This window comes from Vanessa atalanta, chromosome 9 (genome assembly GCF_905147765.1).
Source record: "Vanessa atalanta chromosome 9, ilVanAtal1.2, whole genome shotgun sequence".
Taxonomy (NCBI): Eukaryota; Metazoa; Arthropoda; class Insecta; order Lepidoptera; family Nymphalidae; genus Vanessa; species Vanessa atalanta.
In genome coordinates, this window is record NC_061879.1 from 10,072,185 (window position 1) to 10,090,554 (window position 18,370).

Sequence of the window (18,370 nt, forward strand, 5' to 3'; positions counted from 1 at the left end):
TTTAATTGTTGGTCCACGCTTTTTGAAGCGAACGCTGCCTTAATTATGACATACAATAAAAACTTTTTATGAAATATTTGTAGGTCACACGTATATAGTGTCAAGTATTAACCCAAAATAAATAACATATTAACATACGTAAATATTTCCTACCACACTTTGCAATTCGAGTAGTATTAGAATACCACATTTTTGAAAAAAAAAACGCAACGTTATTCAGCGCTTTAACGAAACATCAGTTGGCGAATGTTTATAATGTAAATCTATCTCATTGTCAGTAATTAAAAAAATATCTTACAATAATAATATCCTATATCTTAACCTATCCAATAAAATCCTTATTCTACCTAACTTATGAATTTTGTTCTACTGTAGTTTAAAAAACGAATTATACTTAATTAGGTATTTTTTTTAAAGACTATAAACGTAATGAAATAAGCTAATTATGCTTTAGTTAAATAGTCTGCTGCATTGTCATTTACCCACATTTGTATTTTTTTTACATTTGTGTGGTTTTGGAGAATTCTTGATATCGACTACGACTTTTCCAACGCTAGACGGCACGAAAACCATTACCTTATTGAAATAGGCTATCAAGACTGTGACTAACAATTTTTAATAGGTATATAATAGGGCTTCTTCAAGTTTTGCGATTATTACATCATGTACATTGATGCATGCGTATGTCACGCGTTCACATCCACTTTCTAGCTAATATAATATACTTTATCACAATTAAAAATAAATATTTTATGAAAGGGTGATTATAATATGGCATGAGTAATTTGTTTTTAGACCTTTCATTTCCAGAGAAATATTTATTTGTCATTAAATATAGACAATTATAAACTATTGTAGGTACTTATCCAGTTGCTTAGTACCCACTTATCTAATGTTCCAGAATATACTATAAAATATTAGGTATTACCTAAATTCTACCTAATCAATTAAAAAGAAATAACCACAGTCACATCATTTAATATTACCTATTTATATACATATATATTAAAGACAAAGATATGGAATTTATTAGACATTTTTTTTTCTATAGGAAACAACGTGCTTGTAAATGCTTGTATACCACATAGGTATAATTCTATAGGTGCATTGGTATAAAGTTCCCCAGTGTAAATGGAAAAATCGAACGAATGTGCCAAGTCTTTGAGTGTATTTTTCAGTTTGTTGCGAAATCATCCGATCACAAATACATTTCGTGGCTGAGCGATGGTTTAGCGTGACGTGGTCCTACTATCGCGCCACCTTGCTATCCAATCCACGGGTCGCTTGCCGCATTGCCTTCCACTTCACTCCAAACCGCTAGCGACTGCACATAACGTTACCGCGTCGAATCAAAAACACGTATACGCTTAAAACACGTGAACAAGTCAATCGCCTAGTTATCGTCGTTTTTATTCCTATCACATAATATCGCCATTGAAATAAATAAATAAACCTTGTATATAACTGTCGGCGACCGTGAAAATATCTTATTACATACTAATACATCATTGAGAAAACACTTCGAAGTAGTGCAATAATTCGGTACGTTATTCTTGAATTTGGGTAAGTAAATATTTTTTTTATATTTACCCTAATAATTACAAAATTTTCTAAAATAGTTTAAAAGATATATATATATATTTTATTCTACATCGGTTGAAAGTGATATTTTTATTAAACTAATATATATTATTGTTATTATAGCTAAATGTTAGTCCAAAAAGTAGATCGATATAAAAGCAAGGAACATGAAAATATAAGAAAATATGCGTTTCTTTTTTTTATTAAACTTATTTTATAGTACATAGATACGTGCCGGTATTTTTATATTCAACTCAAATATCTATTACATATTATATAGGTTCGAATATGTATCATTTTATTTAATTGTAGGTAGATGTTGAAAATTTATTAATACATTTAAATCTAAAATGACGTATAAAAATTGAACTGTAACAGATGTCAAGAAACAATTATTGTTAGTCGTAAACTAGATTATTTATGGAGACCTCTTATGCTAGTTATTTAAATAAAACTGCATCTCGTGACTACGTAATTTTTTTGGCTATGGAAAATGCTTTTTGTTTTCGCTGATCGTAACGTCATGTTTATATGTCAATTCTATATTCAGTGATTCAGTCCGTTCCGTCGTTATCGTCACATTATCGCAAGTTGCGATACTTTTTCAGCTAATTTTCTGAGTAATGTAACTTTTCCGTTCTTGTCAACATTTCTTTTGCTTATAATAATTTTAATCAGATTTTAGATTTCAACGGAATGCTTTGATGATAGATATATATTATGGAAAAATATTGTAATTCGCAGTTATTACAAAGTGCCGAATTAAATTGATCGCCATAACAATTTTTTTGCAACACAAGAGTTATTTTGAAGTTAAAGCCTTAAAATTTAATTATAATGCAATTGTGTGTCAATTTAATGAATTCTGTATTTGTTTATTATGTTTAAGCTATAACTTTTATTATTTGTTTTTTAGACCAAGTTTACGAGCATAATAGAAACATTTTTTTTGCAGAAAACAAATCTGAAAACATGCCTCCTAATTCGGTTGACGCAAATGGGATATTATTCGAATCTGAAGCAGCTACACCTGATTTGGCACTCCCCTCTGTGCCAATACAGCAAGCAGACAATTATCCTCGGAAATATGTTTGGCGAAACATCATAGCCTTCACATATCTACATATAGCGGCTTTATATGGAGGATATCTCTTTCTTTTCTCAGCCAAATGGCAAACGGATATATTTGGTAAGTTGTTGTTGTTTTAAATATTTATTTGTTTACCCAGTAAATGGAATTATCTGGTATTTTAGTTCCTTAAATAAACTGCATATGTGATGCATATCTGTAATATATCTCTAAGTGTTACTGTTATCTTATGGATTTAGGCTTTTACATAGGTGGTTGAAAGGTTTATCTAAAAGTATATACAAGTTGTAATGATAAAGTTATTTTATATATGTATAGTTTGGTTGGTTTATAAAAAATATACAATAAATGGAATCTTTAGTAATTTAATAAGTAAAATATGTTTCACTTTATTAAATTTTTATGTTACGATGATTAATTATGTGAATTTTACAAAATGTTATTCAACATTATCAATATATTACAATAAATTTCAGGATTAGAAATGGAAAATGTAGTTGAATAAATAAATGCTGATTATAGCAATCGGAAAAAGATGAATGACATGTCACATGTGTTTTTGAGACTAACTATATTCCAAATTATAGTTAAATTTGGTTTTCCTTATTTTTAAATTTTGTTGGTTTATATTTTAGAGAAGCTTTATATAAAGCGTTTGTTATAGATAATATCAAATGTTACTGGTTTGTTTTGAATCTTATAATATAGTAATCATTTCAAGAATATTTATATCAAACTAAGTTGTTTTTTTTTTTACAGCATATGTTCTGTATGTGATGTCTGGACTTGGGATCACAGCAGGGGCTCACAGACTCTGGGCTCACAAATCTTATAAGGCAAAGTGGCCGCTCCGACTCATTCTGGTCTTTTTCAACACCCTAGCTTTCCAGGTAAGATTTTATTATTGTCTATTCAATATTTAATTGAAAAATAGAGATCCTCTTTAAAATAACCCAATAAGGTATCTGCAAAGTATAACAAAGCAAGTTAAACTAAAGAGGGGTCTGATAAGACATAAATAAAATAGTTTAGAGATATCTCCACATATAGGGTTGCCAGGTGCCCAGATAAAGCTGGACATAGAAACAGTGTCCTGCTTGTCCGGCTTTTTTCATTATATTTATATATTTCGCTAACAAGATAAATTCGATTTTATTTATATTTCATTACCATGATTCTTGTTAATTTCTAATTATAATAACCAAAAAAGCTTGATTTTACATACAATTTTTTTATCATATCTTAATACTGAGACACAAAATCTTCAATAATGTAAGTGATTTTAATGAGATTTTTATCAATAAATAGTGATTCAAGAGGAAGGTTATTATGCATAAAACATGCATGTTATAGTAGAGAAAAGCTGAAAAAAAATTAGATTTTTCTTTTTGTTTGTTTTTCAATATAAAATTTGTATATAAACCTTTATTGCATTCATGTGAAACTATTAAGGATAGCTAGTATGAATTTAAAAAACAATTTCAAAATGTATTATTAGCTACACAAAATATAACCACAATAACAAAACCAATTGTAAATTTTTGTTGTGTTAGAATTAATAGCAGCAGGTCAACAATGTTTTTTCAATGAGCATGGATTGAATTTAAAGCAGTCATAGGATAAGTAAATATCCTTGCTTATTTCCTCTTACTCATGTCTCTAAAGTAAATGAACTGTCGATCAATATTTACTAACAGCCTTCAACATCCTCCGAGTAATAGTAATGCTTACAGATATGGTGTCACATCCTTTAACCTTCAAAATGAATAGGTGTAAAGATTCTCATAATATTGAGTTTTTCATCATGATATTGGAAAAACCTTAATTACACTGCAGAATTAACACAATCTAAATTCAATAAAGGAAGATTCACTGTTTCCTCAAAATATGTTTAAATGTCCACATGAGTACAAAAATTAGCATGTATATTTTTATATGTATATTTTTGTTAAGGCAAATTTTGGAAGATTTTTTTTATATTTTACTAATATATAATTCATATGTTTCTCTTCGCCGTTATGGCAACAAATTAATAACTTGTGTTTAATTTGTTTTTATCTTAATTTTGTACTTTTTCACTATGATTTTTACCCGATTACGGCGAAACCACATGGAGGACTATGTTTTAAATATAAATGTTCATCTGTTGCCGCTTAGTGTCTCCTCAACAACCTACCAAAATTTTTCATATGAGATATTATTAGAAGCGTCCTGTTCCTGAAGTTAATAATGTATTTAAAAAAAAATACGCCGGGTATTTTATGACTATTTCATTTATATAACTTTAAGTTTATACTTAAAAACTATAAGTTTTTGCTTTCTACTCTGTTTGTATTAAGACGATTATTGCAAATAATATACAAAATCACATCTTAGATGTAATGTTGTAATTTAAATCATTTTCGAACTTCCATTCGAAAGTTGGTTTATTTGAGTATGATTTTAATGAACTACCACATTGATCTACCGTAGGATAACAGTATAGTAGATTTGGAAGCTGTGTTACACTCGTGGCTAGGCGCGCACGTAAAGTCATTCGTCCTGAGCCTCTGCGATTCTCGGCTTCCCCTGCCATTAGCCTATAACTTAAATTACCCCTGTGTTAGGTCGCACCGTTTTCACTATTATATCGTCTGTGTAGTTCTCTTGAGCTAATTGTGAAGTATTAATAAAAAACGATTGTCGGCCAGGATTCTGCTTTGGACTGGGCACGTGACCACCGCATGCACCACAAGTACTCTGAGACGGACGCGGACCCGCACAATGCGACTCGCGGCTTCTTCTTCTCCCACATCGGCTGGCTGCTCGTCCGCAAACACCCCGAGCTCAAGAGGAAGGGCAAGGGTCTCGATTTGAGCGACCTTTACGCGGACCCGATTTTGAGATTTCAAAAGAAGTGAGTATTCTTTTCTTATATGTAAACGGACGGATGTGGTAATCACCGCCTACAGACATTGGCGATTTAGATTTTATCCCTTATAATTACACTGGGTTACTCATCCTTTTGGCTTACACAAAGCTTATCTATTTCCAAGATAACTGTTGTTTATCACACTATATTCTTTACTCTTCTGTCCATCTATTTCGAAATTTCGATTTATCATCTTAACTTGCATTTATTTCATTAAAAGAAATATATTTTTTTATACATTTTGACTTAAAAAGTATTTTTGGGGCAGAATTATCAAAATATTAGAAAGCTTTTGTCTCGTAAAACATAATTGTAATAGAACCCATTGTTTATAATAGTGTACTTTTCAGATATTACTTGCTGCTGATGCCAATCACATGTTTTGTGCTGCCAACGATAATACCAGTCTACTTCTGGGGTGAGACATACATCAACGCCTACTTCGTGGCCGCCATGTTCCGTTACGCGTTCATACTGAACGTGACGTGGCTGGTCAACTCCGCAGCTCACAAATGGGGGGACAAACCCTACGACAAGAATATTCAGCCTTCTGAGAATATATCCGTAGCGGTGTTCGCACTGGGCGAGGGCTTCCACAACTATCACCACACTTTCCCGTGGGATTATAAAACAGCAGAGCTCGGTAACAACAGGCTGAATTTTACGACGAGCTTCATCAACTTCTTCGCGAAGATCGGTTGGGCTTATGATCTGAAAACCGTATCAGATGAGATTGTGAAGAATAGAGCTCTGCGCACTGGTGATGGAACCCATCACCTCTGGGGCTGGGGCGACAAGGATCACTCCGTGGAGGAGATGAAGGCAGCCATCAGGATCAATCCCAAGGATGAGAAAGATGACTAGATTTCACACCTACGCGAATATATTACATTAGTATATTAGTATATAGCAAAGCGTATAGTTTTAACTTTGTTGTGATAATAGTTATCGATATCTAAAGATATCTTTTGTTAACTTTCTTCTTCACCAGATCTGCTTTTCCTCTAAAAACGTTGTCGATTTTAAAATGGGTTTGATAGTGGCTAACGAGAATTCACGAGCGTTATGTTAATGTTCTTCCAGTCGACAATTGTTAGAAGAAATTTAATGTCTATGTATGTCTTATTATTAATGGATTATAATTCGACATGAACTCGAATTGAATACGAATATTTTTCAAATTAAATTATTAGAATTGTTATTGAATAGAATGTTATCAGACTAATACAATTATAGAGAAACTCTTAATGATGAATGTAGATCTATTTTTAATATGCACTGATTGCTTGAGCTAAGCAAATGTTTAATGCTAATTTATTTATTTAAGATTTGTTGGAATCATACCGAGCACAACTGTAATCGCATTGCTTTTTTTAATTTTCGCGACACGCACGCCACCTATGATAGATTGATGATACAAAGAAACCTTCGCTCAAGTAAAGAACAACTGTACAATGTTTTAACTCAATCGTATGTATGGTTCAAGAACGTATACGAACAAACAAACATTCAATTTTATATGGCATGACGAAACGGTATGCATGTGTAATGATAGGTAACACATCAGTATTATAAACCACATAGAATACATTAGTTTGTGTACCCACTAGTCGTTTGCATTTGTAGCAATTTTTGTAAGCCAACCATTTGTTGAGCACATATTAAAACCCAGTAATATATTTAAAAAAACATATTTCCTATTTAATGTTTTAGTTTTATGGATCGTTAGGGTATGAATATGTGGTCTGTAAGAAATATATACATCGGCATTGTGAAGAAAATCGATTGTAAGTAGGTGTTATTTAAACAATGATATTTTACAGATAGTTATTATAATACTATATTACTTTTTAATAAGTGTTTTTGAAAAGTAAGAGAGATGGGTGTACATCTACTCAACTGTGCGTTAAATGTTTGGTTGACGCTTCCAACAATATATATACAGGCGACACTTATAAAGTGTCTTCTCTTTTAAGTTATTATAATATTGTTTTAATAAACACCTATTTATGTCGACAATGCCTATGATTACGACTGATGTGTAAAGGGATTGTGATATTTAGGATGGTAAATAAAGTAGAAGGAAAGAAAAATTCAATACAAAATAATATTTTGTCTCTAATATTTATTTTTCATTTATAAGCACAAATAAAAAAATATTATATAATTATGATTAAAATTTAAATACATTTTTTATCTGGCATCCCATAGTATCTTCAATGTTGCTAGCTTCAAACGGTGTGTTAAATATACTAAACAGCTCGTTGGAATATCTTAAGTCGATTTGTATCGCATGCTAGATTATGCAAATTGCACGCCGAGTGAAGAAAGCGTTATAGTTCTAGTTAATAACTGTTAACTAAGTCGGAACTAAATAAAATCCAGCCCTTATTATTCTAAAATATAAGCGCAAAATATTTAATGTTGTTTTATTTATAATATTAAACCACAAACTTCACCTTACATATATTCTATTAACTTACAAAAAAATTCATTTTTAAATTGATATTTAAAGAAAAAATATTTTTAAGTGAATATTTTTTTTGAGTAAAACTTCGATAAATTTGCTTATGAAATCGGTTTTTGTCGTAGCTAGTATTCGCCTAGTGGTCGAAATTCGATCTTAATATTAAGCATTAATTAAATTTCAAGAAAAAAAAATTAGTCTTACAATAACAAAATCTATAAAATATTTATATATAAACTTTATTTCTTGTCAAGACAAAGTTTAAATCTTATTCAATATCATCTCATTTTGTTAAATTTTTGACTATATAAAATAATCTACATATTTTGTCTTGTATAAACCTTATGTATTTTTAAATATTAGTCATCAAACGCACTGGATGATGATGATGACTGAATAAGAATGAACACGTATTAATTTAAAAAAAAAAACGTATTAATTTCTTAGCCGTTAATACTAATAACATTTCAGAAATGAAATGACAAGCTATATGATATGGTACTATTAGTTTGAAAATCGTGATAATAGACAACGTTATTTTTATGTACTCAGTACTGTACCAGGAATTGATTTTTGACGTGAGCAATTATTATTCTGTGCTAGACTAGACTATAATATTTTTTTATAGAATCGGTAGGAAATATCTATAATTTTAAATTATTATGTGCTTGTATTACTTGTACGAATCGTTTTTAATTACCTATATTTCCGGATGACGTTTTGTGACCTTCGCGAATCAAATACGAAGTATCAAGTTACGCTTTTTACAAATGTTATTTGTCTGGTGTTTCGCTGATGTTAGTGTTTGAAGTAGAACATTGACAATTTCATTCAATGAAATTACATAAATACACAATAGCAGTTTGCGACTTGTGCAAGTAGGTAGGATGAAATAATATTGCCTTATAGGTAGGTGCTTTGGAGTTTGGACTAATCTTATACAAACAATAATAAGATGGAAATATAAATTATACACAAATGCATATATTATGATAATTCATCATTAATTAATTAATTATGTCTGGTTATACAATATTAAAAAAACGAGTCATTTCGCTTATGGATGGTAGAATTTTGTACGAGGCGTAGAAAAGCGTCCTAGTAAACGACGTATCGTATTTGTTTTAAGTCGCATGTGTCCCTAAAATTCAGCAACGATTTTAACGGATCACGATTCTACGACGACGATTCACGACCTAAATACTAGTGTATTATAACCATTCGTTAGATATAGAACTGGAAACAACGACGAGTATGCGATTCGTTTTAGTCTAAGCAAGTATCTTCTGTATGCCATGACAGTAGTATTAGTCACAATTTTGATTGGTACAATCAAGTGCACCTACGTGCATTAGACATTTATAAAAAGCATTAAGGTCACGAAATGTGTTTTTCACAAGGAAACATTACTTTGCAGGTTATAACGCAGTTCAAGTTTAACTTTCCCACTCTTTGATCGCAAAGGACTCGACCACACGACAACGTCATGCGACTTTTTCGTCGTGCTCACGTCACTCTGTCATATCGACTCGCATCATATGTTTTCTTCGTAAAACAGATCTTGTTCATCACACTTGTCCGGAAGGCAGACGAAGAATTCGATTAAATTCATAATTGGGCCTCTTGAAAACGGATTCTGATAACGGCCTCTCTTGTCCCGCAAATAAGGATACCGTTTGTAATTGAACATTTCGTTTGTGGTCAAATTCATACACGCATGTAGGACCTGTAACAATTAATCAAATTAATCAATACAGCTCATCATAAAAAGCCTGTTATCTCGTTTGTGTATTAATTGGTGATTGGAGATGGCTTGGTGGTTGAAACACGTGATTCTTAACCAACCATAGCAGGTTCAAAGCCAGCAGGCACCACTGGCACACAAGCATTTTTTTAAGGCTCTGTGCTTACAGAGAATAATAATAAAAGAAAGATATAGATATAGTCCTGCTATGGAATCATACTAAGATAACCTTTATAAAATTATTACATTTAGTAAATAATTGTGCATATTCCTAATTAAAAATTTGAATCAGGAAAATCAGGAGATTTGACAATTATTATGTAGCAATACCTTTATAATATTTCTGTTTAAATCATATTTTTGCTTAGTTAATTATATTTTTATAGGTATCTATCTAATTATTATATTGGTAGACACGATATTTGATTTAGTTACGACTTACCTAAATTCAATAAAAAAAAATCTTTTAAAGATAACTTTAATGTATATATGAAAATGAAGATATCAATAAGAAATTCTGATTAATCATTTCTTTAATCTTTGCAATAATAAGTGTGGAAGTCTGCATTACGCTTACAATAATAACATAATTGGAAAAATTTAATTATAAATTTTCTTATTGATTTAACAGTTCTAGGCTACTAAGAAATTGTCACTTAATCCCAATCGAATCGAAATGTACTCGGTACCGTTCAGCCGGTTTTCTATTCATCTAACACAACGATCCAGTTACGTTTAGGTTGAAGATGAGATCGGAATATAATGGGGATCGTAATAACAAGTGGCATGAATCGTGAGCGCAACTTTGCACAGCAGTAGTAAATTTTTAGGTCTCTTTGGAGGAATGAAACAGATGGGAACGCTCAGCGCGCTGAGCCTGCACGTGATTGGTCCGTCAGTCGAATTCTCGTCGCCTATTGGACTCTCACTTATCATTCGGCTACTGTCATTTTGTAGAAAGTGTACGTATGCGCTACGATTCTTCAGTTACCATTAAACTATACTTTATTTTTATGATGAATTGGCAAGTGGAATCGCAATAGAAACGGAATCGTTTCACAAACGTTTAAAGTTAGTAGAATTGGCTCCCATATCTACAATATATTATTGTTTAATACTTACGGAAGTACATGTCAGAATCCAGCCGAGGGCACAGAACGTAATGGCTTCCAACAAGCCAAGCAAGTAGAGAACACCGAATCCTTCAAGAAGCAGGCAGTAGCAAGCGAAGTATATAGAGAGTGTGCAGTTGATAGCCACGCTCATCACGAACAGAAAGAACCACATGCGGTTTCGTACGCCGATACAATTGTAGATGAATGGGCAATGGTGGTCGAAGTATGCCACGCAGCGTTTGCAAATACGACAGTGTTTAGCTCTGAAACATTAACATTTTATATAAGAATATTTTATATAAAAAATTATAATCATTGAAATAGTTAGATTTAGGAATAATTCGGTGTATGTATTTTATTATTACTTTAAATATTAAATATTTACCTAAGCGGTCTTAAACATCGGCAGGTGTGACAGAGACGAGATAGGATAGCGTTCCTCTTCTTCCATTTATCATAGTAGGGTATTTGTCGGATGGCTCTGTAATATGTCTCCGAGTTCTGAGGAATGTAGCCGGGGTCTCTTCGATTAGCAATCACCCAACTCAGCCACATAATAGCGTTCCAGTACAAGAAGCAATAGTGGGAGAGACGCAGCGTATTCCATGTTAAGGGCATGCACTACAATCGAAATTGTTATTATTTAAAACCCAAATATTGCTTATAAACAATATCTATATATCTATCTGTTTTGGCATAAATATATAAAAGTCATCGATTATCTTACCCTAATAATATACATAGGATAACCCCACAATAGAACTGAGATTAAGAAAAATAGCAGAGGTCCTTTTGAATCTCCAGCTCCACCGAAGAGGAGCGCCCAGAGCTCAGACAAGGGCGGCATCCAGTGAGATTTACGTTTCATCTCTTTCTGCAATAGTTTAACGACTTCCGCATGACGGTGACTCTGAGCCAGCATTAGAGGAGTCTTTCCATTCTTATCCCGAGGCTCCAACTCGGCTTTGACCTGAAAACCAGTTCAATATGTCCTGTATGTACTATACATAATATTATCTAGTCATCCTATTGTAACCCGTAGCTTCTTAGTCTATTAAAAAAATATTATTTTAGTAAATATCATTTGTTCCAACCATCAATACATAGTAACTTAAAAACAAATATGGTGGCAGGGAATCAACTCGACAAGCCTTCGTGGCTTCGTGGGGATAGTGTCAAATTGTAATGTTATAGATAATCATATTACAATTTTTGTATAGCTTACCTTTTCACAAAGCAGTCTAACGCACGTTAGGTTGCCTGACAGACAAGCTAAATGCAATGGAGTCGAACCAAAATTATCCGTACAGTGTAATGGAACGCCAGAGTAAATGAGCAAGCGAACTAAATCCGCATGACCCTTGTATGCAGCCCAGTGCAATGCCGTGTCACCGTTAATGTCCGACAAGCGGGTCGCAGCGCCCATCCCGAGGAGGTATGCCGCGGTAGCCGTCTTACCATACATACAGGCTGTCATCAGGGGAGTCAAACCTAGAACGAATCAAGCAATTGAATATGCAATGTAACATATAGTTTAATTTAACGAATTAATTTATTCAAATAACCTTTGAAATCTGCAGCGTTAACAGCTACTCCCGATTGAAGCAGTACTTGTACTACTGATGCGTGTCCCTTTCGGCAAGCCCAGTGAATTGGACGTGGGCCCTTAAGTAAACATTTTCATCAAATTATAATTTGAAATGTATTTGAAATTCCCAAAAAAATAATGATAACAAGGTATTCATAATTAATTAAATACCTGAGTGCCTAAACAAGATAGATCAAGCGGTGCGCCTCTCTCGACTAAGTATCTCATAACAGCGACACTTCCATCCAGCGCCGCCCAGTGTGCTGGAGTGTAACCATGTTGGTCGCGCGCACTTAGAATTTCTACGCCAAGCTTTTCCACTAACCGTTCGATTTCTGATACTTCTCTGGAAAAAAATATATAATATTTCAATGTGTTTTCGAGTGCTTATACGATGCCTAGATTGTGAAGCGATTTTTTTTTGGGAAAAATATTACCCAGAACGGACAGCTTCAAAAATCAGCTGGTGAAAGTCCGAATGGTGACTTAAATTAGTCGTAATGCGAGGTTGTGCTGCGGGCGCGTCCGGCGACATCGGCGAACATGGTGGTAGAGACTCTTCCGCTGCCATGGTGCAAGGGGGCGGCTGCGGCAGCGCCCACACGCCGCGCGCCGCCCCCGGACTTGGATATACCTTGGGAATTTTTAGGTTATAGAAGAAATATTTAGGTATTACATAATAATTATAGTGATCGCTAAATAACAAAGGGAAATGGAATGAGCACATACTTATGCCTCTCTGCATACCGTTTAAGCGCCATGATAATTGGTATCTATTAATTTCGGTATGAGCGTGGGGAATATTTAATATAAGTCGCACGATTCGCGACCAGAAGCATAGTGAAAGATATTTATTATTATACTTATATGCAAATTGACGCATATTAATTTAACATAGCACATGTTATTTTTTATTTATACCAATATATTGTAATAATTAGGTATGTATGTTGTTAAAAGATATAAATTGTATAATTGTTATACCTGTTCTTTAGGTATATTCTTTTATTTTATTGCATTCTTATCCGCATTGCAGGTGTATTACGTTACAATGTTAGTACTTATCAAATTTGGTGAATTAATGACAAAACAGGTATTGATAAAAAGCATTCATTTATTTCTTTTTCGATACAATTTTCAGTAGTAAAGGAAGATATATACCTTGCTACTCACGGTGAGGCCGACGCCTCCCGCCACTGCTGAACCCTCACTCTCCGCCACCGCCACTTCACACACACGGAAATATATTTTAATCAAACGCCCACTGGTCTTATAAGTCCATAAAATAACACCAACAAAAATTTTGCTGCGAAATTGTCGTCCCAAACTCTCCGGTCAAGATATTGATTACAGTCGAAGCAGTTGAGAGCATGCGCCTTGCCTATCTAAATGTACCTATGCGGCTTTTGTTTCTACTTAAAAAATTAAAACAAGCGAATAACCAAAATCTAATACACGACAACTTATAATTTTCTGTTAACTGTTAATACATGCATTTGCGCTTTTGATAAAATGCCCGAATTTTTTTACGCTACGAAAGCTTTTTAAAATAGGTATATATATATATATATATATTGGTCTTGGAAATGATAAAAACGAGATTATGTCTAGGTTATTTATACTCAAGGATTTTTACTGACCTACTGTTGGGTAGGTTACTGACACACTTTACATTTAACCTATCTAATTAATGAGATCACAAAGTTATCCACGCGGTAGGCAGACATTGCTATACATATTTAGATAGGATCTAAGATTTGGTTTATCCACCGTCATTTAGATTTAGAAACATATTTTGTTTACTTTAGATCGAAAAAAAATGGGAACAGTTAACCGATTTGATTTCATTCATTTAAATATGTATTATTATTAATTTTATATAATTATGAATTTATTGTAAATTGATCGTTTTCTAATATCAAAAATATGAACATTTTAACTGAAGATTGTGCGATCAAGTTCAGGCAATCACAAAAGAGCTTATTATGTGTTTATCATCGTATTCGGCTAGGAAGGAAAACGTAAGGCAACCCGCATAGGTCGTTGAAATTTAACCAAATATGCAATGATGTTCTAGTAACAAATATGTATCCACCTACACGAATTGGAACATATAATCGTGGTCATATAATCTCCAAAACACTTTACGACTTTTATAATGAATCAGTGTTTTATACTTTCATTAAATAACTTTTGTTGTAATTCATGAATGAAATTGGACCAAATTATTTAATTACGTTTATAGGGAATGAGGTCAGCGTTACATTAGTACAAAGTTAATTTAATTACCAAAGTCGGACACGAAGAATACGCTTTACCTTAAACTTTTTACGAATGAATGAATGAAATGAATATGCTTCTTTTCCATATTATTTAATTTATCTAGTATTGAAGTACTAGCAACTCCTTTAGGTCAATGTTGCTTATAAGTTGTTACACTATTTGGAAATCATTTTGATGACTATCTGAAATCAATTTTGCTATTATTTGAATATTAGTGATACTAAATAAACACTGAAACACGTTAAAATACTTCAAAAAATTCTTATCACCAAATAGAGATCTCTGATTACATTTTTTTTAAGCAAATATTCCATTAAAACGTATTTTCTTTCAACCTAGACAAATGTAATATTGTCACGAGTTATCAATTTGCGCGTCATTTACGTGATAAAATGCAATTTACTACACGTAACTTTTATCTCAATCATCTTTATTTATTAATGACACAAATTGGTTAAGATTTGGGACGAAAAATTAAACGAAAGCTATGTTTCATTAATCGACTTTGAATCGGAATCACTTCTTAATGCGACGTCATACTGTTTTGTGATTAACATTATTTGTGAGCATGTTATATGCAGTAAAATATTGCATGCAAGAAGTGAAAATTCTTGATTAATTGTTTTAATTCACAACACTATAAAAATTCACAGGACACTTTCGCTAAGGTTTGTTTTTATAGTGTATCTAAATATAAAATGTAAAATACATTTTAAAATTTATTTAATTTTTTAGGTACTAAATAAATAATAAAACAAAAGTTAAACATAAAAAAATCTCAGTTAAATAAATGTACAATATATTTCAAATAAATATGTCTATAAAGTATATTTAAAACATTGACTATAAAGGTATTAAAATATTCTTGAAATTGAAAAATAACAAAATCATAATATATTAGAAATATAAGAAACTACCCTAACCTACTTTATAACTGTAAAAAAAAAATCCAATTTATAAACACTGTTTGTTAATTTATAATAAATAATAAAATAAAAAGTATATATATCTAATATTTAGATGAAAACACATTTTAAAATTGTGAAAATGAATTTTAATTCAGCAAATTTTATACTAAATGTATAAATATGATAAAATCTAGATTTTGTTTTCACTACCTAAATAGACATCATGTTATAAAAAGTGTACAACTAAAACTAGTAGCTGATTAAACATCTCAATGTGGCTTATATTAGTAAGATCTTGTAAAAGCACATTTTAAAATGGTATATTATACTTAAATAATAGATAAAATAATAATCAAAGCACATGAGCTCACAACTGATGTTGAACTTCCAAACAACAATCATTTTCAATACAAATCTTAAACTTCTAGTAAACTTGAAACATTTAACGAGCAAACTGAATAAATTATTATTCATAATAAGAAACAAACTTAACAATATTGATAGCTCAAAGTAATATAATATTTTTAACAAGAGTTGACAGACTGCACTTAATATAATCTTGTAAATGGGATTATGTCTCAGCACTATTTACTTACATTGTGTTAATTGATGTGTATCAATGAAAAGGAGTCATTTTGTCTATGTTACTGTACTGATATTGTAAAGATAAGAGCAAATTTACAACATTATCTCTTCTGCGTCTTAAAGCTAACAGATAGAGGCTGGCCGTGGAGCACGTAACCATTTAATGCTTGTATTGCCATCGCGGCCTGGTCATAGTTTCTCATCGTCACAAATCCAAAACCTTTACTTTTATTAGTTAGATGATCCTTTATTATCTTAACGGATACAATAGCACCATATGGACCAAATAATTGCCATAAAGTCAATTCTTCTACTTCAGGAGCAATATTATAAATGTATATAGACCATGTGCTGGGAGAATTATGGTCTCCTATAGCACTCACATGATTAATCCAATGAAAAGGTTTCACAAGAGAATTCTTCGAAAAATTATTGTTATTATTTTTGTGTTTGTTAGGATTACTCTTATTAGCATACTTAACAGTTAAAGGGTGTAGAAAACCTGGTGGAGTAGTGCCATTAACATTATGGATGGCTCTCTCGGCTTCAAACTGGTGTTCATATAAAACAAAAGCTATGCCTGAAGCAATACGAGAATTAACTATTTTACCAAATTGTGCGAATAGTCCATGTAAATCTTGCAAGGTCAGTTCGTTAGGCAGGTTACATACGTAGAGATTCCAGTCTGCTTCCGGTTTTGAGGGTGGCTTCATTTCTGGATTGAGTAAGGCGTGTGAAACTTTTAGTGTCTTGTTCTGCATTAACAGACCATTGAACGCCTTGCGTGCTTTAACCGCATCCTCTGGGCGAGAGTACTCGACGAAACCATACCCTCTGTTCGCTATCAATTTACAACTTTCTAATTTGCCCATTGTCGAGAACAGTGAGAACATCATATCCTGCGTCATAACTTCAGGAATATAATTAACAATAAGCTTCGTAGGTGATTCATCAGGTCCAAATTCATTATTTCCATGACAATTACCGTCTTGACACGATTCCGACATTTTTTAATTGTTGTCTAGGAATGACATTTTATACAGAATGTTGCCAGACCTTAGTTTTCGTTTGAAAACGTTCGTAATTTCGTCTTTTCGAATTTCGTTCAATATCAATATATATATATTTTTTCAATCTATTTATATCAAATTTTACTTCTCTTTTCCCACTACGTTATTAAAGTTATAAAAGTATATTTTAATTGCTAAATTAATCAATCATTCAACATTTGGTAAACATATGGTTTTATTATTAAAGCTCATGTTCACACTATCAATAAATTTATCATAAAATAAGACAATGAATTAGAATGAGGCAATAAATTAAAGCCGTGGCTAATTAGGAACCAGTCATGGTATCACGGATATCCCACTATAATAACAAAACACGTCGATCTTATCTGAATATCGCGTTTTAATAGGATTATATTATTTCGTGCTCAAATTATGTATTTTTAAATTTATCGTAAGGCACCTACTTGTTTTAAATTTCATACAGCCCAACTTGCACCGGAGTGCCATTAGTATTTAATACATATGTAGTTTGATAACACGTATGATATAGTTTCAATAAGGTAAAAGAAAACAAGATAGCATATTAAAGCGATTTATTAAAGTCACAAAGACTACAGGATGCAGATATATTTATTGCAGACATTTATTTGATTACACAAAAATATCGTAACTACACCGATTTTATATAATTATAAGATTTAAAAGAGGGTTTGTGTTTTAAAGTTAAGAACGCGTTACGCGTTTCGTAGATATTCTAGTTTAGTAGTGTAAATAAGTCTAATATTCGTTTTACATCATCCATAAAATAAATGTTACATTTGGTGTCACTGCTGCAAAATCGTATAACCCGAGCCAATAAAGACAAGATTTATAAACAACGATCAATCTTGAGCCATCTCGCTCCCAAATAACGTTGAAATACATTATATATACATACATATAAAAATGAATCTTATTTTCTTCCAATAAGATTCATTTGACAAAGTTAAAATAAATTTGGTTTAATTATAACAAATAATACAAATTATTAATTTCATTTCAATAAGTTAAAATTTTTTTTAAATTTTTGCTAATTGTACTCATCA

General features: G+C 31.9%; 3 protein-coding genes across 6 annotated transcripts; 1 reads left to right on the plus strand and 2 right to left on the minus strand.

Moving 5' to 3' along the window:
* The first annotated feature begins 1,289 nt into the window (after positions 1-1,289).
* On the plus strand, positions 1,290-8,004 carry LOC125066215 (acyl-CoA Delta-9 desaturase-like). Of its 4 annotated transcripts, none has more exons than XM_047674200.1 (5): positions 1,290-1,563; positions 2,537-2,770; positions 3,431-3,561; positions 5,362-5,567; positions 5,933-8,004. In XM_047674200.1, the coding sequence occupies exons 2-5, from the start codon at positions 2,554-2,556 to the stop codon at positions 6,444-6,446; spliced, it is 1,068 nt and encodes a 355-aa protein (XP_047530156.1). In that variant the 5' UTR covers positions 1,290-1,563; positions 2,537-2,553; the 3' UTR covers positions 6,447-8,004. The 4 variants fall into 4 exon arrangements, with proteins under 4 accessions (XP_047530156.1, XP_047530158.1, XP_047530157.1 ...); XM_047674202.1 differs by having other exon boundaries at positions 1,290-1,542; XM_047674201.1 differs by lacking the exon at positions 1,290-1,563 and adding an exon at positions 2,110-2,201.
* Positions 8,005-8,503: 499 nt separating this feature from the next.
* Positions 8,504-15,481, minus strand: LOC125066214 (probable protein S-acyltransferase 23). Its single transcript, XM_047674199.1, has 9 exons — positions 13,658-15,481; positions 12,934-13,130; positions 12,668-12,842; positions 12,474-12,573; positions 12,134-12,399; positions 11,636-11,878; positions 11,294-11,529; positions 10,916-11,171; positions 8,504-9,775 (listed from the first exon to the last, which is right to left on the minus strand). Exons 2-9 carry the CDS (start codon positions 13,065-13,067, stop codon positions 9,584-9,586), a joined length of 1,602 nt encoding a protein of 533 aa, XP_047530155.1. The 5' UTR covers positions 13,068-13,130; positions 13,658-15,481; the 3' UTR covers positions 8,504-9,583.
* A 349-nt stretch (positions 15,482-15,830) lies between these two features.
* Positions 15,831-17,312, minus strand: LOC125066228 (ELAV-like protein 2). Its single transcript, XM_047674226.1, has one exon. The coding sequence runs from the start codon at positions 17,277-17,279 to the stop codon at positions 16,374-16,376; it is 906 nt and encodes a 301-aa protein (XP_047530182.1). The 5' UTR covers positions 17,280-17,312; the 3' UTR covers positions 15,831-16,373.
* Between the last annotated feature and the right edge of the window lie 1,058 nt (positions 17,313-18,370).